Source organism: Nomascus leucogenys, chromosome 9 (genome assembly GCF_006542625.1).
Source record: "Nomascus leucogenys isolate Asia chromosome 9, Asia_NLE_v1, whole genome shotgun sequence".
Taxonomy (NCBI): domain Eukaryota; kingdom Metazoa; phylum Chordata; class Mammalia; order Primates; family Hylobatidae; genus Nomascus; species Nomascus leucogenys.
This window is the reverse complement of record NC_044389.1, coordinates 107,687,429-107,712,746: the sequence shown is the minus strand read 5'-3', so window position 1 is coordinate 107,712,746 and position 25,318 is coordinate 107,687,429. Positions and strand designations below refer to the sequence as shown.

At 46.7% G+C, this 25,318-nt stretch overlaps 1 protein-coding gene across 2 annotated transcripts in view; it reads right to left on the bottom strand.

The window, feature by feature from the left end:
- ITIH5 (inter-alpha-trypsin inhibitor heavy chain 5) overlaps positions 1 to 25,318 on the bottom strand; it is a 106,851-nt gene that overhangs the window by 24,053 nt on the left and 57,480 nt on the right. For both annotated transcript variants that reach the window (XM_003257618.4, XM_030819340.1), the window contains exon 8: positions 1,869 to 2,037. In XM_003257618.4, coding sequence (XP_003257666.4) covers positions 1,869 to 2,037 — 169 coding nt within the window. The remainder of the gene's footprint in view (positions 1 to 1,868; positions 2,038 to 25,318) is intronic.

Here is a 25,318-nt window from a genome sequence, read left to right as displayed (position 1 = left end):
AACGACTCCATTGTTATCTTCATTCTACAGATGAGGAAACTGAGGCACAGAGAAAGTGGAGCTAGATTCAAACCCAGGCAGTCTGGCTTCCAAATCCATGCTCACAATCCTGATGCTACACGTCTTAGAGAGAAGCAGGCTGATCTGCTGTTCACCTGCAGAGGCTAGGGCAATGCGGTGTCAAGAAAAATAAAGGAAACCCACAGGGTTTCTAAGGCTTGGAGTCCAAAAGACCATAACATACATCAGCCATTTTCTTTCTATTTTTTCTTTTTTTCTTTTTTTTTTTTTTTTTTTTTTGAGACAGAGTCTCGCTGTCACCCAGGCTGGAGTGCACTGGCATGATCTTGGCTCACTGCAACCTCTGCCTCCCGCGTTCAAGCAATTCTCCTGCCTCAGCCTCCCAAGTAGCTGGGATTACAGGCACTTGCCACCACACCCAGCTAACTTTTTGTATTTTTAGTAGAGACAGGGTTTCACCATGTTGGCCAGGCTGGTCTTGATCTCCTGACCTCAGGTGATCCATCTGCCTCGGCCTCCCAAAGTGCTGGGATTACAAGCGTGAGCCACCTCACCCAGCCCAGCCATTTTCTAAAGCTGTTTATTACTCCACGGCCCCCACTCCACGAGCACACACACATCATTCTGCTAGTAAGCAGGGCCATTAAAATAAATCCAATCTACAAATATCCATTGAGCATGCCCTCTGTGTTAGGACCCATGCATGGAGGTAGGAGCCATGTAAACATGAAGAGAAATCCACTCCTTCAAGAATTTTACAGTGCTGTGGACTTCCTGCCGTAGAGCATCACTATCATATTAAATCTAATCTTCTATTTCTCCCATCAAACACCAAAACAGTTCCTAGATTATACTGTTTGGGAGGCTAGTAGGAAATCCCAGTGTAAATGAAAGTACCAGCCCAGCAAGATCAAGTTCCAAGTTAAGTTCATTTGGGAAATGAGGGCTTTGTCTTGGATTGGGAAACAATGAATATATGAAAGATGGAAAATCCCAGATGGGAGAAGACTGAACAGAGTGTTTTGTATGTTTCCAGATAGCTGAAGTGGAATTAACCAGGAGGTGGTGTCTCTGTACAGAGCCTGAAAGGAAGGGGGAGGGAGTAGGTCCACTTCTGCTAAATGCTCCAATACTGAGCACGTCTTCTGTGTCCACTGCACTGTTGATACAGGGAACGGCAAGAGCAAGGCACAGGTCCTGAGTTAGGAGAACTTAACACCTAGGACAGCTGGTAACACACTGCTCTGATTCTCCACTCTTCTCAGAATTCTTTATGATCTTTTCTCTCCTTTCTTAACATTCTGCACCCTTACCTGGGCACCACCCAAGACAAGCATGCAGTGGCTGAGAGCCCACATCCTCCCCATCACATTTTACCCCCGCAGCCCTCCCGGGCCACCGGGATACACGTTTCACTCACTCTACTGCAGCTCTACCAAGAGGGCTCCTTGTTTTGTAAAACAGTTCCACCTGCCCCTGCCCAAGGTGCGCAGGAAACGCTGGCTGGTCCATGTGGCTTTAATTCTCCACCCCAAAACCATTTATGAAAACAGTATTGTTTTTGTATCAGCAAGACTTTTTCTAACAGGATCCATGAGATGAACCAGGAAAGCCTCCAAACACCTGTCAGGTTATTTTCCCCCAGAACTTCACCAGCTTCACTTGGAGACTGGGAAAGGAGAATACGGATTTGGTATTCGGAGCAACCTAAGCTGCTGAGAAAGCTCTCACCTGCAGTCTCCTTTCCTGTCATCAACCCCAGCTTTCAAATCCTTATCTCTTGGCAAAAAAAAAAAAAAACATTATTTCAAAGCCAAGCCTATGTGAAAAGAAGGTGTCATCTTTACCTCCAGTGGGCGACATATGGTGAATGTACACTTTGCCATCCCTGATGCTGTCTGGAGTGACTGATATCAAGTAGTCCTTCCATACTTTGATCCGGTTGGAAAATCCAATGATACTGAAACGGTCCTGGGGTCGGAGATCATGGAGAATCGTGAAGAGGGCATCCTTGGTCTAGGCAAACACAAAAGCAAAACCAGTCACAGCCGCTCACGTAAGTCCACTTGTCCCCTGTTCTAGAAACCGCCCCCACAGGAACAATGTCAAGGGTTCAAATTCAGTGTCAGCTACGTAAAGGGCACTGGGCTGAATGTCAAGGAATTGGTTACCTGGCTGGAAAAAATGGTATAAAGGTGTTACGGCTATAGACAGGAGTGAATCAGTGCTGAATGCTGCATCCTGCCATGGTGCTTCGGGCCTCCACATCTCCACAACTGCTGTTGTCTTGACCCCAGATGTTCTTCCCCACTGCCCTACCTCCATCTTTCACTTGACAAGCCCCTCATCATTCTTAAGAGCCAGGCAAGTGTGCAAATTCTCTGTTTGAAATTTTTCTAACTTCTCTGAAGAGAGCTGATCATTCCCTCCCTTAGGCTGGCAAAGCCCTCAACACATTCCTATTATAAAGCACACATCACACAATGATGCTGATCGTTTTATCTCCTTGCCTTACTTGGTTGTGAGTTCTTTGCAGGTGGGTCTCCTTCATCTTCCTATCACCTCGTGACAAGAAGGAGGTGCTAGACAAAGGTGAGGCAGGTGAATGAATGAATGAATGAACATTTAATGAATTATAAAATTAAAAGGCCCAAATAATAAATAGCATAGGAATTAAAAAGATTATTACTGTGTACTGGAGTGACATGAGGCCTTATAGAGAAAGAGGAATTTGAGGATGAGATTTAAAGAATACCTTGAAAGAACTGGAAGGGCATTCTTCTTATTTTTTTTTTTTATACAAACTCTCGCTCTGTCACCCAGGCTGGAATGCAGTGGTGTGATCTCAGCTCACTGCAACCTCTGCCTCCCAGGTTCAAGCGATTCTCCTGCCTCAGCTTCCTAAGTAGCTGGGATTACAGGTGCATGCCACCACGTCTGGCTAATTTTTGTATTTTAGTAGAGACGGAGGTTTCACCATGTTGCCCAGGGTGATCTCAAACTCCTGAGCTCAGGCAATCCACCTGCCTCAGCCTCCCAAAGTGCTAGGATTACAGGCGTGAGCCACTGCACCCGGCTTGGAAGGACATTCTGAAGAGAACGAAGGTGGTTTGAGCAAAGCCAGGAAGTAATACAGGTGAGATTGGGGATGCTAAGTGATAACAGGTATGCACTAAAGTCAGCTGTGATGCATGGAAAGAAGAAAGAAGCCATATGACCTGAAACCAGAAATACTCCAGGGGCCTAGAAAAGGTTTCTATAGTAATCCATAGACACTGTGGGCAGACTCTGTCTTCCCAAGCAGCACTGTCGTTAGACACTTAGAGACTCAGCATAGGAGGTCAGGGACTTTCATTAGATAATGACCATGAAAGGACATCCGGCACCTTTACGAAGGTAAAGAGCACAGGCTTCAGGGCCAGCTGTCACCCTTGAGGCTGGATTCATCTCTGACTCTCCGTGTGGGGCCCTGAGCAGTAAGCTCCCTCACTTACTCGCGGTGCCCACGTTACCCCATCCATAAAATCAGGACAGTAATAGTAACTGCCTCATCAGGTTGTCATGAGGATTAAATCAGGATCGAGATGAAGAAGGCTCTGGGCAGGGCCAGGCACACAATCTCAGTTCTAGATGGGTTTGCTGTTACTTGCTGGCTGGTGGAAAGCCCCGGCAGAGCTTGAGAGAAACGGTGACATCAGGAGTGGTGGTTTCCAGAAGGACATGTGCTAAGGAGCTCTGGGACACCGTCAAAACACGCTGTAGGTCTCTTCCCCGGTTCATGACTCTGCCTTTCCTCCTTCTCCAGGTTAAGACAGATGGCCCCGTCGGCCTCTCTGGCTAGGCGAAATAACCACTGCTTTCGTATCCTTTCCCTCTGGAATTTTCCCTCTTCCTCACTCCTCAGCCTCCTTTCAATCCTGAATCCAACTGCTCATCCCATATCCCACTGTCCAACTTGAATTTTGTAGGAACCTCAAATTCTACTTCAGAAAACTATTCTCAATGCATCTATTTTTAAATCTGCACATTAGGCCAGGTGCGGTGGCTCATGCCTCTAATCCCAGCACTTTGGGAAGCCGAGGCAGGCGGATCACTTAAGGTCAGGAGTTAGAGACCAGCCTGGCCAACATGGCAAAACCTTGTCTCTACTAATAATACAAAAATTAGCCAGGCATGGTGGTGCACACCTGTAATCCCCGCACTTTGGGAGGCCGAGGTGAGTAGATCACTTGAAGTCAGGAGCTTGAGACCAGCCTGGCCAACATGGTGAAACCTTGTCTCTACTAATAATACAAAAAATTAGCTGGGCATGGTGGTGCATCTGTAATCCCAGCTACTCAGGAGGCTGAAGCAGGAGAATCACTTGAACCTGGGAGGTGGAAGTTGCAGTGAGCTGGGATCACGCCACTGCACTCCAGCCTGGGCGACAGAGCGAGACTCTATCTCAAAAAAAAATGAAGGCACTGCAGGATTTTTTGCACCTGCCCAGGGACAAGAACAATGAACATATTTCATTAAACCCACATTCTCACCCTACTGAAGAATGCAACAAATTCTTCTGGGAGAAAAGAACAGCAATGGAGTGCTCCTTTTCATTCCCAGGGCTCGGAGACCTCCACTATTCTCTGTTTTCTCCTCTGCTATTCCCTCCTCCTGTCCCCCGATACTCTGCTTGGTCAGAGGAGCTCACTGCAGCGGTTTCCTGTCCTCTCCCATGCCTGGCTCCCACCCCCAGGAAATCCGTCAAAGTATCCCATGCAAATAAACAGAATCCACACCCAAGATGTGCCAGCACTCTGCAGAAGACATTGTCAAGTCTATGCTGTTCCCTTCTTGAAACTCCTCCTGCTCTGGCTTCCCCGGCCCCTCCCTGGAGGGGATTGGCGCTCCCCTGGGCTTTGCTGTTGCCCCCCTTCTCTGCTGGCCCTTCAGGGTGAGTCACACGGTCCTTTTCTCAGCTGAAGTTCTCAGCTCCACTCTCACACCAGACACTGCCCCAGGTGACATCATCCACCCCTTAGTGCCATTGTCATCTGTGAACTTCCAGGCTCATCTCTGGAGCTGGCCTCTCTCGTTCCATCCAGACTGACCTGCCAACCATTTCTCCCTGCGTGTCCCACGGGTAGCTCAGACTCAACTCGGTGGAGAATGGAACCTTCATCTTTTTAAATCTCCCTCTCCTCTGCTGCTCTCTGTCCCGGGACAGAGGACACTGCAACCTTCACCCGTGGTCCAGGACGGAAGCCTGGACGTCAGGCCCTCACATCCTTCAACACCACCCTGGAATTCCAACTCTTCTCCCTAAATATCCCTGTGACCATAAACTGATATTCCTTTTCTTCCTTTGTATTTTTTCTTAATACAAAAATATTACTCATTTTTTGAAAGATCAGAAGAAAAACATATACAACTCACATCATCACGCCTACCTAGAGACAACCACTACTAAAATGCTGGTGTGCCACATACCACTTCAGAAACATTCCCGGCTGTGTGCGTGTGCACGTGTGATTTTAAAGAAAGTGGGATCATATAATACAGATCTCGTGCTGTAAAGTTTCTCTTTACTATAACATATTATATACGGTTTTCACGTCAATGGAGAAATGTTTGCCACGTCATTTTAACAGCAACCCAGCATCCTCCTGCACGCATCCACCATGTTTTAGTATTCTGGAATATTTGAGCAGCGCTGCTGGGAAGCTCATTATCCCCACGTCTTTGTGCCCATGACTCCTCCCTTAGGATAAATTCCCACACGTGGAAGTGGAGCGACAAAGGGCTTGCACTTTAGGAAGGACCTAGCGTGGCCCTGCATTACTGGCGCGTGGATTTTCAACCCTCCTCTCTTCAAAGCCTTCCATGGCCCCTCGCTGCCCTCAGCATAAAGTCTAATGTCTCTTATTCTATTTTATTTTGAGACGGAGTCTTGCTCAGTCACCAGGCTGGAGTGCAGTGGCGCGGTATCCACTCACTGCAACCTCCGCCTCCCGCGTTCAAGCGATTCCCCTGCCTCAGCCTCCAGAGTAGCTGGGCTTACAGGCACACGCCACCACGCTCAGCTAATTTTTTGTATTTTAGTAGAGACGGGGTTTCACCATGTTGGCCAGGATGGTCTCAATCTCCTGACCTCGTAATCTGCCTGCCTCAGCCTCCCAAAGTGCTGGGATTACAGGTGTGAGCCACCGCGCCTGGCCTAATGTCTCTTTTTGGATACAAAATCCTCATTAAAATAAATGGTCCTGGTTCAAATCCCTGTCTTTTATTTCCTGCTCGTCTGCCCCAGCTATCAACAATAAGGTCTGATTCGCCCACACCCAGCTTCCCTAAACTCACCCTACTTTCTCGTGACTTCCTGTGGTGGCACCAGGGGCTGCCCTCCTTCCCCGCCTTTCCTAAACATTGAGCTATGGCCACCCTTCAAAACTCACTTGATATGTCCCCTCCTTGGTGAGGCCATTCCTAACTCAACGGTGAAGATAGGTGACAGCTCCATCCCCGCTGCTGCACTGGCTGACACGTACCCCAGCTACAGGATGTCCACGCTGTGCGGCCATGAGTCCTGCAAGCTCTTTCCCTCCCCAGGACTCTTGCACCTGCTGCTTCCTTTGCTTGGCGCTCCCTTCCTCTTCCTCTCAGTCTTTGCTGCTGCAGGTCCCTTCTTGTCCTGCAATCCTGGGTTTACACATGATCTTCCAAGAGAGCCCTTCCCTGTTTCCCAGCCCTGCCCACCATTCCCCAAAGCATGGACCCCTGCTCTCTCCTTTCACGTTGATAGACAGAATGTCCTTCTCTCTCTCTGCATTGACTGGTCTGTCCATCTCCAGTCTATGCTTCTGTGTGCAGGAGCTTTTTCTATTTATTTATTTATTTATTTATTTATTTATTATTTTATTTATTTTTTTGAGATGGAGTCTTGCTTTATCGCCAGGCTGGAGTGCAGTGGTGCGATCTTGGCTCACTGCAACCTCTGCCTCCTGGGTTCAAGCAATTCTCCTGCCTCAGCCTCCTGAGTAGCTGGAGCTACAGGCGCACGCCACCATACCCAGCTAATTTTTGTATTTTTAGTAGAGACAGGGTTTCACTATGTTGGCCAGGATGGTCTCCATCTCTACCTGGTTATCCGCCCACCTTAGCTTCCCAAAGTGTTGGGATTACAGGCGTGAGCCACCGTGCCCAGCCACTTTTTCTGGTTTATTGTATGTTTATTATTCTATATTTAATACCCAGCAGTGCCTGGCACATAGGAGATGCTTGACAAATGTGTTCTGAATAAGTGAGCAGTGAATAAATGATCCATCTGTCACACTGGACAGGGAGTTCCTCAAAACAGCCATCCCCTTGCCCTGCCCCACCCTCCCAACGTGGTGGCATTTGGTACATTGTAAGCTTTTAGTAAATATCTGCTGTATTATTAAACAAATAAGACAGAGACAGAGAAGAACAGAGATAGAGGAGACAGAGACAGACAGACAGACAGACAGAATACTCAGAGAGGGACAGAGAAAAAGAGAGAGACAGAAAGAGTAGGGAAAAGAGGAAAATAGAGGGGAGGAGAAAGAGAGAGAGAGGTTCTGTTGGTGAATGCAAGGGACATGAGACACAGCCCAGCCCTGGAGAACCTAAGACAGACACTACTGAGAAAGAGGATGTGCAGGAAGCTCCGAGCTGCCTGAAAGACAAGCGGCAGTGATGATCAATAGCTCGGAGAACTGCACTCCACAGGCAGGGGCGGCCTCAGCCAGGGCGCTGGGTGCTTCTCACCCTGGTTCATCCTGGGCTCCCTGCCCCTCCTCTCACTTAGAGCCAGCACAGCCTATGTGAGCATCAGATGGACCCTGTGCACTCAGTCCAGATGTCCCCACCCAGGAAGGACTGAAGGTGCCGGCTGGGATGGGAGGGACAGCAGCATGCAGTGGCGGTGGTGGGGCAGTGCTGGGGTGCTGGGGTGCTGGGCCCGGTTCTCAGGCCCTCCTGAGAGTCTCCATGCTGCACACTGCTGGGCCCAGAGTGGTCAGGCTGCATGGGGGCCTGCCAGAGAGGCCACACACAGCAGAGCTGCTGCTTTAGCTGCTGGCATCCTTGGGGATCCTTCACAGTGTGCCAAGGACCCTCCAGAGGGACCCGCCTAGCTCTTAAGCTGGCATTTTTTTTCCCCACATGACGGATATTCTGCTTTAGGAAGAGCTATTCAATCTCTCTACCCTCCTTCCCTCAGCTCAGCAGCTACAGGCTCCTTATGACCTTGTAAGGCCTCAGCTGCAACTTGTCCTTGCATGCACCAGGGAAGGCAGCCCAGGCACCTCCCGGTGGCTCCATTCCCACTCAGAGGAGAGCCGTGTGATGGACTCCTGCCCTCGTTCCAGAGGGGCAGGCACTAAATCCTACAGACTGCAGCCACCCAGCCCCACTCACCCCTGCAGACTGCAGCCACCCAGCCCCACTCACCCCTGCAGACTGTAGCCACCCACTCCACTAACCCCTGCAGACTGCAGCCACCCAACCTCATTCACCCCTGCAGACTGCAGCCACCCGGCCCCACCAATCACTGCAGACTGCAGCCACTGGCTCTGGTACCCCTTGACTTGCCTTCCCACCTCCAATGGGCTGAGCAGCCAAGAGCTCTGCCTCCTGTGGGAGGTTTAAGAGGAAAGAGGAGAGGAGCGTCCACACAGAAGGGTTCATGTGAGGGGCTGGAGCTGATCTTTCTGCACATCGTGTTCAGACGCTGAAGACGAACTGAAATGCAGTCAGACTCTGCCAGGAGCACAGTCCAGAGAACAGGGTAAGCGCATTCCAGACAGATCAGAGGATGCCCAGAGAGGCAGAAGATGTGTCCTCTGAGCCTGTCCAGAGGAAAAGGGAACATCACTTCAGGGACTGGACAAGACCCCCGTTCAGAGTCCCTCCCAATCCTGAGGCCGCATGATCGTGGCTGGGAAGAGCTGTAGACTCTTCCAGTGCAGGTGATGGACACAGCTGGTCACCACTTACCCTCAATGCTCTTTCCAACTAACTAGGCCTGAAGGAAGAGACACTGGGCACCCCAGGAAGCCACGCTCCTGTCCTCCAAGCTCCCTCTAGGGGCCTTCCATGCTAGAAAGAGGCCAGCCTGCTTGAGACAGGTACCCCCAAAACATACATGTTGGAGTCATGAAGTTAATTCCTTAAAAGATGACCACAGGGGGCTGTGGAAATGTCTTCCCTGGAGATCTTTTAAAACAGGCATATAAAATGTATCATCATATGTATCGCAGTTTCCATGGAGATGAATACAATCAGGGTACAGGCCTGATTTGCAAGGGGCTTAAGTGTCTGACTTTAGAAGGCCACTCTTGCTTTTTGGGGCCATAAGAAGAGTTTCCAACTCATTGTCTTCATGCTCTTGGACAAGGACAAGGGCTTCTTTGGGGTGGAAACCAAGGGGACGGGGTTCGGGTCACTGCCTGACAACTCCTGGCTGGGAAGCCAGTGGGGAGGAATTAGCAAGTCTTGGGGAGAGTGGGGGATCAGGAAGAGGCAGGAACACCAAGCCCCTGTGCCTAGGGGAAAAACATAAGGGGCACCTGTGGGCCTTACTGAGGAGGAAAACAGGGTTCTTACAGAGGTCAACCCACGAGAGGCCCTTCGGGTTTCCCCTGGGGGGTCCGTGCCAGTTCCTAAAAGCACAATCCATAGTGAATGGGTGTCATCTCTGCTAACACAGGAGGACAAGCTGCAGACATGGGTCCACAGGTCATCAGAAGAGATCTTTTAAAAATTCCAGGCTGGGAGCAATGGCTGTGGTCCCAGCTATTCAGGAGGCTGAGGCAGGAGGATCGCTTGAGCCCAGGAGTTTGAGGCTGCAGTGAGCTAGGATCATGCCACTACACTTCAGCCTGGGCAACAGAGCGAGTCCTTAGCTCTAAAACGTAAATAAATAAATAATAAAATTAAAATTGAAAAAATAAAAAATACCAGATTATGTTTGGACTGAAGGGAGATTTTGAAAATCGCACCCAGATACACTTAGTAAATGGAAAGAATATACTTCTTACTATTTGGGTAGTGAAGACATACCTTGGCCTGGATGCAGGCATTACACAAGATTCCTTCTAAAACCCAGTTATCTAGAGTCACAAAGGATAGAGATTACTCTGTTTAAAACTATTTTATGGTGATGAATTCCTCTTCTTATACGTACTTCACTTGGGTTAAAAGAACAAAAAACTATTTGCTTTAAAAACACTATCTTAGAAGTCCATTCCAGCTCTGTCTTAGGTTTACTATTAAGTAAGTCCCTTAATCTCTTTCTATTTAAATTCTTCCAGGCACAAGGCAGGACATAAATAAATATAAGTAAACTCTGGCCAGGTGTGGCGGCTCACGCCTGTAATCCCAGCACTTTGGGAAGCCAAGGCGGGTGGATCATGAGGTCAGGAGATCGAGACTATCCAGGCTAACATGGTGAAACCCCATCTCTACTAATAATACAAAAAATTAGCCAGGTATGGTGGCACGTGCCTGTAGTCCCAGCTACTTAGTCAGGTTAGTTTATTTCAGGTGCGGGATAGTAGTAGGGTTGTAGTACTGGAATTCAAGTTAAGTGCCAGGGAGGCCAGCAGGGAGGCTGAAGCAGGAGCATCACGTGAACCCATGAGGTACAGGTTGCAGTGAGCCGAGATGACGCCACTGCATTCCAGCCTGGGCAACAGAGCGAGATTCCGTCTAAATAAATAAATAAATACATGTAAACTCTATTTCAGATTCTCCATCCCTTCAGTACAGTTGGCAATGGTCTTGCTTGTTCCAGTGGATCTTTGGGGAGGAAGATTACAGAGTCTTTTTAATGGTATCTGTCCTGCACACCACAGGCCCTGCATGAAGCTGCACTGGGAACAAGAGATGGGGTCTTCCTTTGTCTTCCTCTCCCTCTTTCCTATAAAGCTGAGCCCAAGGAGCTTCAGGCTCTTGGCACAACCCTCAAAGGGGTAAGCATTCCATTGCGTTAACTACCACGCCATGAATGACCGGTAAACATTTCCCAAGTAGAATCGCGTCTAATGAGACCCTCAGAGGGGAAGTCAAGGGAGCCCAGGGGAAGAGCCAGCTGTGGCCCACGGCTTCCTCCCACTTCCATCGGGTACCCACGATGCAGCTTTTCTCAAACCATATTTAATGGGAACTAACCCTGACACAAAAGGCTCTTGTGCCACAAACCCTAGGTTTTTTGGGCATAAGACAAGGAGAACCCATGACATCACAGATGAATCCAAGTTCAAGAGAACTCAGCATTAGCCGTTCCACGCCTCCTGCACAATGATCGGGCTGTTCTCCTGAGTGGAACCATCACTTGCCTCAGTCTAAAATGTTTACCAGGGGGTTGACATTTTCCTTCCCATTGATCCACATAGTTCTTTTGAATGAGCCTAAGGGAAAGACCTAAGATGAACAACTTAAAATAATCCAGTAAAGGCCAAGTGCAGTGGCTCACGCCTGTAATCCCAGCACTTTGGGAGGTGGAGGAAGGACGATCACCTGAGGTCAGGAGTTTGAGACCAGCCTGGCCAACGTGGCAAAACCCCATCTCTACTAAAAATACAAAATTAGCCAAGCATGACGGTGCATGCCTGTAATCCCAGCTACTCGGGAGGCGAGGCGGGAGAACTGCATGAACCCAGGAGATGGACGGTGCAGTGAGCAGAGACCGCACCACTGCACTCCAGCCTGGGTGCAGAGTGAGACTCCATCTCAAAAAAAAAAAAAAAAAAAAAAAAAATCCACCAAAGAAATCAAAGACCTTCTGAAAGCCTGATTTGAGCCATGGAAGAGAATCCTGATCAGCAAATGAAAACAGCCCTAAGTTTCTGAAAGGTAATTTTGGAAAATGAAATATGCCCAAGACAAGCTGTAGTGGCAGGTCAGCCTTTGTCCTTTCTAAGGTGGGCAGAGGCCACGGACACCAGTGGGGAGGGGGCAGGTGTCTGTACTGTCCTTGGGCCTTCCCGACCCAGCAGGCAGGAGGTCCTCAGTGCCCCTTGGTGGGTGGCAGTATGGCCCTGTCATCATGCCATCTGAAGGAACCAACCAAAATAAAAAACTATCTGTGACTTCATCAAAGTTCACAACAACAGATTCTTACTGCAACCTGAAACTTCTTGCCCAAGCCCACAGTGAGGAGAATGGAAATGTCTGCCTTCGCAGCCTCAGATCTGTTGCCCCCTCTGTACCCCATAGACATACACAGCATGGTCCCAAGTCACCTTGGGGTCACCCCCTCTGTACCCCACAGACACCCGTACACAGCATGGTCCAAAGTCACCTTGGAGTCACCTATTCTGTACCCCACAGACACCCGTACACAGCATGATCCCAAGTCACCTTGGAGTCACCCCTCTGTACCCCACAGACACCCGTACACAGCATGGTCCCACGTCACCTTGGAGTCACTTATTCTGTACCCCACAGACACCCGTACACAGCATGATCCCAAGTCACCTTGGAGTCACCCACTGTGTACCCCACAGACACCCGTACACAGCATGGTCCCAAGTCACCTTGGAGTCACAGTCATGGCTGAGACCAGAGTAGCCATGACTTTCCAAGGGATGTCCCCAGGACGTGGGTGTCCACTAAGCCTCAGTGGGGGTATTCCAAGTCCATAGTATTACAAGATTACAAAAACTTATTCTATAAAAGGTAGCATAAACTTATGTTACATTCTGCAGGTCATTCAGTAATTTGAAGGAAGCTTTTCTGAAATCTTACTGTGACTGACCCACCAAATAATCAGATTTTTTTTTTAAATCCCCAGTCTTAGGAGTAAGGCAATAAATTGAGTAAGAAGAACCAGTTCTCCATAATGTATTTGGGTCCATATCATTGTTGTACTTCTAAAAAATCTAGCAACAGATTGGCTCCCAGGAAGAAATCAAAACATTACAAAAGAATGCTACTCCATTGACTATAGTGTAAGAGTGTAAGTAACACTTCAGGGGGTTATGAAAACGCCTAAAGGAAGTCAATGATCGTGCAATGCCAAAGTTCCTTTTGTTGCCCCTCTGCTACAAATACCTCCTGAAATGAACCACATTATATAATTCATATTAAAAATAAAAATGTTTAATTGTAACATACAGAAGATAACCAAAAAAGGTGTCTCTGTCAACAAGGGAAATCTTGTTGCGAGAAACTAGAACGATTTTTCTACTGGCCAAAATATTTTTTGGAGAAATGGCAGAAACTAATTAGCTTTCTTCATAAAATGGAAAATTTAGGATAGAAGTCCTACATCTTCAAATATTTTTAAACAGTTTAATGAAATTTCACTCAGAAGTAAATGTAGAAAACATTTTTCTTTGTTCTCAACATTTTAACATTCACATTGCCAAGAAAAGCATATTTCTTCAACTAAGCAAAATCACAGGGCTCCTATATTTTAAAATATATTCTTTTAAGCTACTACACTTTACTGCTAAAGTCTCCTTTCAAATGCTCTTTGAATGCAGTATTGTGCTAGATAATATCGCAACTCTGATTCGAAATACTTACCTGCATATATGTTTACCCCATCTACGTAAAAATATAAACAAATTATTTCTTCATAGCAAGATAAAAAGCACTTTTATTGTAAAGTTTCTAAATACCAGTACCACTTCAAGACTGGTTCTAAAATAGAAAGATTGCTAAAGATTAAATTCTGGCTAAAGTCAGCCTTAACTTTTTTTAAAAAGGCTGAATAGGTTTAGATATTAAAACATTTTTTGCAATATAAACAAAACTAATTCCATTAATCTTTACGTTTGCATAATATTATTCTAACTTGAGAAGCGAACTGTCTCATCTTAACCCTCCGCTTATGTTAAGATTAGTTATCTAATGTTTTGCCTTTGCTTTTACATGATTTACCTAATCATGTCATTGTACGTTTTTCTGAAAAGCTCTTTGCCAATAATATTTCTGCTATTCTTTATGACATAGTAGACAAATCCATTTTTTATACTTGATGTGTAAATAACTCAGGGCTAGAAATAGATTTTTTTCCCACTTCTCTTCATGTGGAAGGTCAGTACTTCAGAGGATTTACATTCATTGTCAATTCCATACTTCTCATTCTAGCCAAGAACACAGCCTTAGCACATAGGCTTGATAGCCTTGACAAGAACCCAGCCTACCTCTAACTCTTGGCTCCAGGTGAACCCCAGGCATGGCTGCCTGCCCTAATAGGAAGTAAGAGGATGATGCTGACCAAGAGAGGTTCAGCTCTCTGTGTAACTGGTGTCTCCCATCCACTGTTCTGACACACGAACTGATAAAATGATTGAGTTCTTGGTTTCTCACCCCTGGTCTAAATCTGAAGTTTATATTGTCCTACTGCAGGTCTGGATTCTAGATCCCCACATGTTTCATTGTACAGGTGTTTTGGTGTCAGACTCTCCATCTGCCTTTGACCTAATCACCTTTCCCTTTCCTTTAAGTTCTCATGATTCCTCTCTCCCTGGCTTTGGTCCATCCTATGCCTCTCACTATAAATTCCCAGAGATGTGTCTTCACAAACATTGAGAACACGAAACACAAAGATATGGACAGGCTGGGAAAAAGCCATGCTCCATGTAAAATCATGGAACAATTATGCAAGAAGTAAACACAGCATATCCACAAATGTAGATTGTATATACAAGAAAATATTTAGCGGAAGTGGAGCCCCCTCCACCAGGCAGGGAGAGTGACACTGTTCCTGGGTCTCTTCCCATCTTCCCAGACTCTTAGTTAAGGTCACCAATGAGACTGGAGAGGGAGATTTCTGTTGCAAGAGGGAAGAAATTATAAAAACGGGTGAACTTAACTGTTGGGGATTGAGAGGTGCTCTGGTTACTTTTTCTTGTCTTCCTTATTTGTGCTAGATTGGATATGGATAGCTAGAGAGTCCAGAGCAGAGAAGGCAGTAGAGGCTTCTTAGATCTATGGGGAAGGAGGGTTAAGTAGAAACCTCACATCTCTTCCTACTCTGTCTGGCTCAACTACCTGGGGAAGAAAAGCAAAATGGCCTCAGGACTAAGTTCTAACCAGTCATAAAGGGTGTAGTTTGGCTGAAGTTTCAGATGTGCTCCATATCTCAGAAATCTGAGCCAGTGGACAGGATGCTGGGGGGAGAATAATTCCAATGCTGTGACTTAATCTGACCTCTGAACCCCCATTTTCCCACCTGGTCCCCTGAAACATGCTTCTGTCTTCTTCTAGGTATTTTCCTTCAGTCTAGCACATTCTCAAAGTGACCACAACTGTCTCCTGAACATCTCTGAGCACTAGGTCCCTTCAGCCCACTGCTGCCATCAACCCAGCCCTGCCCAGCCCACCAGAAATGAGCCCGGTCTCTCCTCCTGGATATTTGTCTTGTGACCTTGGCCTTTGCCTTCCCTTTCAAGTTACACGTGCACCTAGAAAAGATGATTGGGAAATCACTAATTATCTGACTTAACATTTGGTTAATCAGAACATCCATCTTCAAGCTAAGAATTTGGCAAAGCCTAGGGGTACACAAGGGACTTTTTGGGTCCCCCTAAATTCAAATGTTGAAATCCTAACCCCCAAGTGATGGTACCAGGAGGTGGGGACTTTAGGAGGTAATTAGGTCATGAAATTAGAGCCCTCATTGTTGGGATCAGTGCCCTTATGAAAGACCCCAGTGAGCTAGCTAGCTACTCCCTTCCACCATGGGAGGACATAGGGAGAAGTTGCGTCTATGAACCAGAAGGTGGGCCCTCCCCCAGACACAGAGTCTGTTGGCATCTTGATGTTGGACTTTCCAACCTCTAGAACTGTGAGAAATAGATTTCTGTTGTTTATAAGCTACTCAGTCTTATGGCACATGGTTATAGTGGCCTGAATGCACTAAGACACAGACTATGGCACCACTCAATATAACATTTTTTGCTACCAGTGGGGAAAGAGCTCTTAATTGTTATTAATTTTAATTTGGCTCTCCTCTCCCCACAAATTTTACTTATCCATCTTTCTTGAAACATCAGCAACTGATGTCATTTGGCAAACTGTAGAAATGTGCATGATGACCACATCTAAGCAAAAGTGGGAGATTTCAGAGAATCAAAGGAACAGTGTCTAAAACAGTGACTGTGAGAACTTCCTCTTCTTTACTCCAATTCAGAGAGAGGGCTGGCCCAACGGGGTTCTTGGAGGTCAAGAATGCCAAATGCCAAGTGTTTATATCTGGGGAGGGTGACTGCTTTATCCTCACAGAAGCAGATCTTCCAGAACCAAATTCAAGGAGAGTTTACCAGGCCATTGTTAAATCATAAACACTACTGCACTGAGGACTAGCTGAGGCTTTGCTTTGCCAGGCCTATCTCTCTCTCAATGACACAAGTCTGCTCCGTAGGAACTCTGAACACTCTTAGCAGCATCAGCCTCCCTCCTGGTATCCAGTAGCCAGCATCAAGCAGGTTATATCTCCAACCTCTGCATGATCTGCTTCTGGGGGTCCTTCCAGGTGGCCCCAGGAATGCATGTGAACACCCCGTGATGGGGAACACCACCACACAGGGCCGACGGCCATCCCTGAGCAGCAGCTTTTCTCAGAACAAGGGCTACCCTTAGAGTACTAAATAATCCCCTCACCAGAATTTCTCTTCATTGATTGTAGAATTGTTGATCACATGCATATCACCCTCTTTTCCTCCTACCAAATCTAATACACTATAAGCCTCAGTTTTTGTTTCGTTTTTTTAGATGGAGTCTCCCTCTGTCGCCCAGGCTGGAGTGCAGTGGCTCAATCTCAGCTCACTGTAACCTCTACCTCCCAGGTTCAAGACAGCCTCCTGAGTAGCTGGGACTACAGGCGCATGCCACCATGCAGGGCTAATTTTTGGCGTTTTTAGTAGAGACAGGGGTTCACCATGTTGGCCAGGCTGGTCTCGAACTCCTGACCTCAGGTGATCTGCCTGCCTCAGCCTCCCAAAGTGCTGGGATTACAGGCGTGAGCCACCATGCCTGCCCTAAGGCTCAGTTTTTGGCCTTTCATCCTCTCTCTCTCTCTCCTCTTCCCTGAAGGAGTTTTATCCATTCTTCAGCTACCACATCTGTTTTGGGCTCTCTCAAGTCCACACCTCCAGGCTCTCCATCTGAATACCTTCACCACCCCACTGTCATTTCATTCTTAATCTGCTGAAAACTCAATACATAATATTTGGTATGGTTTGCCTGTGTCCCTACCCGAATCTCACCTTGAATTTTAATCCCCATAATCCCCACAGGTCAAGGGCAGGACCAGGTGCAGGTAACTGAATCATGGAGGCGGTTTCCCCCAGGCTGTTCTCGTGATAATGAGTGAGTCTCACGAGATCTGACGGTTTTTTAAGCATCTGGCATTTCCCCTGCTTGCACTCACTCTGTCCTGCTGCCCTGTGAAAAAGGTGCCTGCTTCTCCTTTGCCTTCTGCCATGATTGTAAGTTTCCTGAGGCCTCCCCAGACATGTGGAACTGAGAGTCAATTAAACCTCTTTCCTTCATAAATTACTCAGTCTCAGGTATTTCTTCATAGTAGTGTGAGAACAAACTCATATAATATTTTTCTCTCAAATCAGCTCCTCCTGTAGGATTTCCTACTTCCACTCATGGTTCCAAAGTCTCAAGAATCTTTTTATTTTAACTCTATCCAGCTAATTACCAAGCCACACTGATTTTCTTTAGTAACAGCTCCATACTTCTTCCTTCTTCCACATTCGTAGTCACCACTCTGGCTCAAGTTCCTTCTTGTGAGGCATATGCTCTCATTCCATGCAGGCTCCCCGAGTCTCATAGCTTCTGTGTCCCATTTGTCTTACCAACAGCTGTGGCCCACAGATTACATTCCTACAGCACTTCCAGCTGCATGGCTCCTTCCATCAGCCACTGAAGAAATCCTACACCTCAGCATCATGTAAACAACTAAATCCCACCTCTGAGTTTAGCTGCAGCTGTAGCGCATAGTTCTGTGCAAGCTCAAACTCACCTCACGCTCTCAGAATCTCTGCTAAAAAATGCCTGGTATATCCATCTAATGAAATACTATTCAACAATAAAAAAGAAGGAAGTACGGATGCACACTATGACATGGCTGAACCTGGGAGGTATCATGCTACATGAAAGTAGCCAGGCACAAAAGGCCACACACTGTATAACTATTAATACAAAATGTCTAGAATAGGCAAATCCATAGAGACAAGAAGCCAACTAGTAGTAGTCAGGGGCTAGAAAAAGGGGTGAACGCGCAATGACTGCTAATCAGTGTGGGGGTTCTCTAGGGGATGATGAGATGTTCTAAAATTAGATAGTGGTGATGGTTTCCCAACTCCCCAAAAATACTAAAAGCCACTGAACGGTATGCTTAGAAAGCGTGGCTTTTATGGTCTGTGAATTCTATCTCAACAACGCTGACACGATTTTGTTTTTTGTTTGTTTGTTTGTTTGTTTGTTTTTGAGATGGAGTCTCCCTCTGTCACCCAGGCTGGAGTGCAGTGGCGCGATCTTGGCTCACTGCAAGCTCCGCCTCCCGGGTTCACGCCATTCTCCTGCCTCAGCCTCCTGAGCAGCTGGGACTACAGGCGCCCGCCACCACGCCCGGCTAATTTTTTTGTATTTTTAGTAGAGACAGCATTTCACCGTGTTAGCCAGGATGGTCCCCATCTCCTGACCTCATGATCTGCCCGTCTTGGCCTCCCAAAGTGCCAGGATTACAGGCGTGAGCCACCACGCCCGGCCTGATACAGTTATTTTTGAAGTGCGTGGCCTGACTGTCCCTTGGTCTGCGTGGACTGCCTCCTTGTGTGTTTTGTGCTGTTGTGTCGTGAGCATCTTCTCAGAGGGGCTTTATCCGGGGGAATCCCCTACAGCATAAGTTGGTGCCACCGCCCTGCAGGAGCTTCCCAGGCACCTCCAGGTTCTCCCTAGCCCAGAAGCTCTTGATAGGTAGATTATCAGAGAGATCCTTGATTCCATGGTAGTGTACATTCAATCACCTGCTCACATGCTTCCAGGCTATTTGATTTGGGTCCCATGGTTATAAGGGAAGTCTTCCCTTGTCCCCAAACTCCAAGGCCAAACAGAGTTGGGCAACCTTCTATGTTGTCTTCCTGCATCAGCGGGCAGAGGTTTCCTCTGCCTACTCTCCCCTAAGGGTGCAGTCCTTTGATGGAACCAGCTTCATCAGGGGTCTCAGGTTCAACCCCCCACCTCAGAGCACCGAAGCTTTCATCTGCTGTTCCCACGGGGTCATTAAAGCCTCAGGCCCGAGGACCCAGCAACTGGTAACTCTCCTGGGGGATAACACTTAACTCACGTGCTCAGCGTTTTCCTTCCCCGTCCTCTTTTCATTCTGAGACTCTTAGACTGTGTCTTGCTTACCAGCAAGACATGTTTCAATTCACCTCCTTTTCTAAATGTTTGTATCAGGAAGGTTTTCAAGTTATCTAGTCCAAAACATGACCCAAACCTTCACACTACAGCATATTCGGCCTTCTTTTATGCTTCGTGGTTTTCCCCAACCAAGAATTCACTCATTCTTTTCCTGCCAAGAAAATTGTACCCCATCTTCAAGAACCAGTTCCTTTTCCATCTCCATCATTAATCTCTCCCTATCTCAAGTTCTTTCTCTCCCCTACAATCCTTTCCACTATCTATGTTAGTTTTGAATAATGTATGACTGTTCTATTTTTTTTTCTTTTTTGAAATGGAGTCTCTCTGTGTCGCCAGGCTGGAGTGCAGTGATGTGATCATGGCTCACTGCAACCTCTGCCTCCCAGATTCAAGCAATTCTCCTGCCTCAGCCTCCTGAATAGCTGGGATGATAGGTGCCCACCACCACATCCAGCCAATTTTTGTATTTTTAGTAGAAATGAGATTTCGCCATGTTGCCCAGGCTGGTCTCAAATTCCTGACCTCAGATGATCTGCCCCTCTTGGCCTCCCAAAGTGCTGGGATTACAAGCGTGAGCCACTGGGCTTTGTCTATTCTGTGTTTCTTTTCCCCAGCAAAATTCTAAAGTTCTCGGTGAAAGTGACTTAGGGCTGATGCCTTTAGAGACACCCTTTCTCCTGCCTCCACGCTTTGTACATGTCATGCATCTCTCTGATTTTGCTTGGATCCAATCCCCCTCTTCTCATGCCACCCACTCAATTAACTTCCAAGAGGCCTTTGAGACTCACCCAAATATGCCCTCCCCTGAGAATCATCCATCATCCCCCACTCTCCCACTACTAAAAAGAACTGATCACCACCCCGTCACGCAACTACTGGCCCTTACATATGCTCTATTACACGCAGCACTCCCTATATAATTTTTGCCTGACTTTCTCTTCTTCTCTGAGCTTCTCGTGAGGAAAGGCTGTGTCTCATTTATCTCTGCGTCCCCCATACCTAGCACCCCCACCCCAACAGCCTATAGCCCATATTTGTTTCATGTTCGCAGAATCTGAAGTCTAGAGTTAAAGCCAAAGTGGGAAGCTGAGTGACAGTCAGGCGTCCCGAACCTGAGAAGTGGGGGCTGTGCTATCAGGCAACGCCAGCGCTTAGGAATTTTACCCAGTTGCAATTTCAGCCAGCCAGCCAAGACTACACAATCCCTGAGTGACAAAGCATCCTGACACTGATAAGCACTTCCGCGTTTGCTATCTCATTTAATTCTCTTTGACTTGTAGTGTTTATCTCGCTGTTACTTGTAGCAAAGTTTCGTTTCAGCCCCTATCTAGCCCTTTACAGAAAAAGTCTGCCAATTCCAATTTGGGACTTAAGTGAAAAACTGGGAAACCAGAAAGGGGGAAACTAGGCTTTTCTGTGATTTCCTGGCGCCACACTTTCCGATGCTCACAGCAAGGCTGCAATCTGAGCAGGTGATGCCGGAGCACCCCAAGCTCTATACTGACAAGTGTCTCTTTGTATGACGGTCACAGAGTGCCCACATTCAGAGATACTCCACATTTCAATAACATGACCTCATTTTATAACAGATGCGGGCAAGGTTGCAGAGAAAAGGGAATGCTTATACACTGCTGGTAGGAATGTAAACTACTTCAGTCACTGTGGACAGCAGTCTGGCGATTTCTCAAAGAACTGGAAACAGCTCCTATTCAATCCAGCCAGCCCATTATAGGGTATAAACCCAAAGGAATAGAAATCATTCTACCATAAAGACACACATACACATATGTTCATTGCAGCACCGTTCTCAAGACCAAAGACATGGAAGCAACCTAAATGACCATCGGTGGTGGACTTGATAAAGAAAATGTGGTACAAATGTACCATGGAATACTATGCAGCCACAAAAAAGTATAAGATCATGTCCTTTGGAGCAACATGGATGATCTGGGAGCCATTATCCTAAGCAAATTAACCCAGGAACAGAAAAACAAATACTGTATACCCTCACTTATAAGTGGGAGCTAAACATTGAGTACACATGCACACAAAGAAGGGAACAGACACTGGGGCCTCTTGAGGGAGAGGGTCAAAAAACTACCTCTCAGGTACTGTGCTTATTAGCTGGGTGATGAAATAATCTGTACACCAAACCCCCTCAACACACAATTTATCCATATAACAAACCTGTATATGTGCCTCTTAAACCTAAAATAAAAGTTTAAAGGACAAATAAATAAAATAAGACCTCATTTTACCTTTAAGATATACTTCATCAGGGTAAATCTTAACTACCTCAACAACGGCAATAAATTTTTAAATGAGTGCCTCTAACTTATTTTAAATTATCTGTGTTATCACTGTGGGAGAGCAATTTTTTTTCTTGAAACTAAAAATTCAAGCTTTCACTCATGGCCTAGGGAAAGAATATTTTGCCCTCTGTCCATCATTTATTACCTCATATTCTGAGTCAGAGACAAAAGCCAGTTTTCCCCACCGTCTTCTGCTTCCTGCCTCAAGTCTCAAATCTCTGTTTTGCAATGTTTTCCCGAAACACGCGTCTGCTGGCAGCAACATCTTGACAAGGGCAGCCCAGTAGATGAGAATAAACACAATCAACTGGCATGTAACTCAAGGTCATTTTGATGAGTCCTTGCTCTAGACAGGTGTCAGCAAACTGTGGCTCAGGGGCCTTGCTGCTGCCTTTTAGTAAATAAGCTTTTACTGGAACACAATCACACCCATTTCTTTGCATATTGCCTGTGGCTGTGCTCTTGTCACAAGGAGGACAGATCTTGCATCCAACAGGAGAGTTGAGTGGTTACAACAGAAACCATCTGGGGGCCGGGCATGGTGGCTCTTTCCTGTAATCCCAACACTTTGGAAGCCAAGGTGGGAGGATCGCTTGAGTCCAGGAGTTCAAAACCAGCCTGGGTAACATAGTGAGACCCTGTCTCTACAGAAAGAAAGAGGAGGGGAGAGGGGAGAAAGCTTAGAAAAATGAATCTTCAGCCTGGCGCTGTGGTTCATGCCTGTAATCCCAGCACTTTGGGAGGCCGAGGCAGGTGGATCACCTGAGGTTAGGAGTTCGAGATCAGCCTTGCCAACATAGTGAAACCCCATCTCTACTAAAAATACAAGATTAGCCAGGTGTGGTGGCGCATGCCTGTAATCCCAGCCTACTTGGAAGGCTGAGGCAGGAGAATTGCTTGAACCCAGGAGGCGGAGGTTGCAGTGAGCTGAGATAGCGCCATTGCACTCCAGCCTGTGCAACAAGAGTGAAACTCAGTCTCGAAAGAAGAAAAAAACAAAAAAAATCTGGTTTGCAAAACTTAAGATGTTTATCATCTGCCCCTTTACAAAAGAGTTTGATGACACTGGCTCCAGAAAGCCAAAAAGGGAAGCTAGACTCTTCTGATATTTCCTTCTGATATTTCCTGGGGCCTTGCTTTCAGGTGCTTAAACAAGGCCTAGACCTGAACAGGCAAAGCAGGTAGACCCGACGCTCTCTGTTGTCGATTTTTATTTGCATGACAGCCACATAGCGCTTGCCTTCCGAGACCCCTTCCCCCAGTCTTTCAGGCATGCTCTCACTAGGCAAGCTTGCATCCTCCTGCTTTCTGAGCACCTTCATTTGTTCGGGGATTTCTCTCCCCTAACCAGATGGCAAGCCCTCAGAGGCCCTCTGGGTCCCGCAGCTCATGCCGAGCTTTCCTCCAGGCTGCTGGGTGAATCTGACTGCCTTCTTTGATCTCTGTCATTTAATTTTTGTTTGTTTGTTTGAGACAAGGTCTGGCTCTGTTGCCCAGGCTGGAGTGCAATGGCGCCATCATAGCTCACTGCAGTCTCAACCTCCTGGGCTCAAGCCATCCTCTTACCTCAGCCTCCTAAGTAGCTGGGACTACAGATGTGGGCCATCATGCCTGGCTAATTTTGTTTATCTTTTTGGTACAGATGAGGTCTCACTATGCTGCCCAGCCTGGTCTCGAACTCCTGGGCTCAAGCCATCCTCCCACCTCGGCCTCTCAAAGTGCTGGGATTACAGGCGTGAGCCACCATACCTGGTCTGGATCCTCTCTTTTGAAATGTGTCAGATCCACATAGTTTGAAGAGGGCAGCTACAATGTCACACTGTTGGACATCACTGGACTTGACAGTCACCCAGCTTGCCCAAGCCACTTTGCCTCAGTCTACATTTCTGCCATCTGCACGCACACTTGGATGTCACTTGCCCAATCCACATCATAAAAGGGAAAGAAGTTTGCCTCCCTATACATGCCCAAGGAGTGCTTAATGTTAAATAATAAAATGTTGCTCAATAATTCTATGAATCAAAGCAGAACAGCTTCATGAGTTTTTCACAATACTAGCCTGCTGGCTGGCACCTCTTTGAGTAGATGACATCTGTGTGCACTCACCTGAGATGGGCAGCACTGTCCTTCACATTACTTGGTGACAAAAACAGAGCCTCAAAGCTTGAGAAGTGGTCTACAGACCACCACTGTGTTACGGTCCATATATGATGTTACGGAGAAGTGCTTTAGGTAAGGCTGACCTGGGCTTGAATCCTAACTTTCCTACTTACAACTTTGTGTATTTCAGCATAATTACATCATCTTCCTGGCCTCCACCTTCCCATGTATAAAATAGGGATAGCAATGTTTACTTCACTGGATGGCTGAAAGATTAAACGAAGAAATGTATGTAAAACCCTCACAGCACTTGATATGCACTGATCACTCAATGGTAACTACTGTGCCTCAGAAAAATGCAGGATACATTTATTGTTTGTGGGCTGGTAGTTTGGCAGCAAATGTCATTACCCATTGTGTGTGAAGAGTTGGGAATGCTTATTGTAATGATCAAACACAAGATGTTCCCCACATCCATGGAGCTTACAAATTATTCACCTGTAAGGTTACACATGAAATATCCAAATAGCTCTTGGGAACCCAATTTTGGACAGCGAGGGAGAAACCAATGTCCTAGAGCATAAAGTAAGCCTGTGAGTGAAGCAAAATCGACATGCAGATCCCAGTTCTCCTACTCGTTAATTCACATTTGCCCTCATTTTAACTTAACTAATTCATGTTTGCCCTCATTTTAACTTGACAATTACAGATAAGAAACATGCTTGTTCTTTACCCTCTAAATTTGTCAACCAAATAAAATGGAGAAAGGAAGACAAGCTTCAAAGGCTACATGGGAACCCAGGATTGGCATAGAGGGACACAGAGTGTGAGAACAGGTTTGAAGACCATTAAAGCATGGAAAACATCTGGTAAGTGATCCATTCGTCACTGCTTGATTGCCAAAGAGGGTCCCTTAGCCAAGTTCTTTAATATGAATGTGAAAGTAGTAGATCTAATTCTATAGATCAGGGAAAGGGAAGACAAGAAAGTGGACATCATGGTCAAGGAAAAACATATTCTTAATGTTCCCAAGGACTACATGTCTGTCTGCAAATGTCAATGCTTTAAGCATGCAACTAACAAGAAAAAAAGAAGCCTTCCCTGGTTACATTTTTCTCCCCCTGCCTTTTTTTTTTTTTTTTTTTTTTTTGGCTCTTCTCAGCTCCCATTCTCACCAAGAAGTTTTAGCTCAAATTGGGAGGTAGACACCCTGCCTGCCTGACCCAACACCAGAGCTATCTCTCAACAAACTCATCTGCAAAAGCACACAGGAGGGAAAACAGCAAAGCCATGTGCCAGCGAACCTCAGGCAGCTCTGTTGCTGTTCCCAAGCCGGGCAGGTCCTGGCTTCCAGGATCATGTTCCCACTGGGATTAGAAACCAGAAAATGCCAGAGACACTCAGCTTTGGGGGCTCCCCAGGTGCCAATATACCCCTTACTGAGAATATTTTTTTAAGGTTGAATGGTCTTTACAGCTTTTTCTAAATCAATGGTT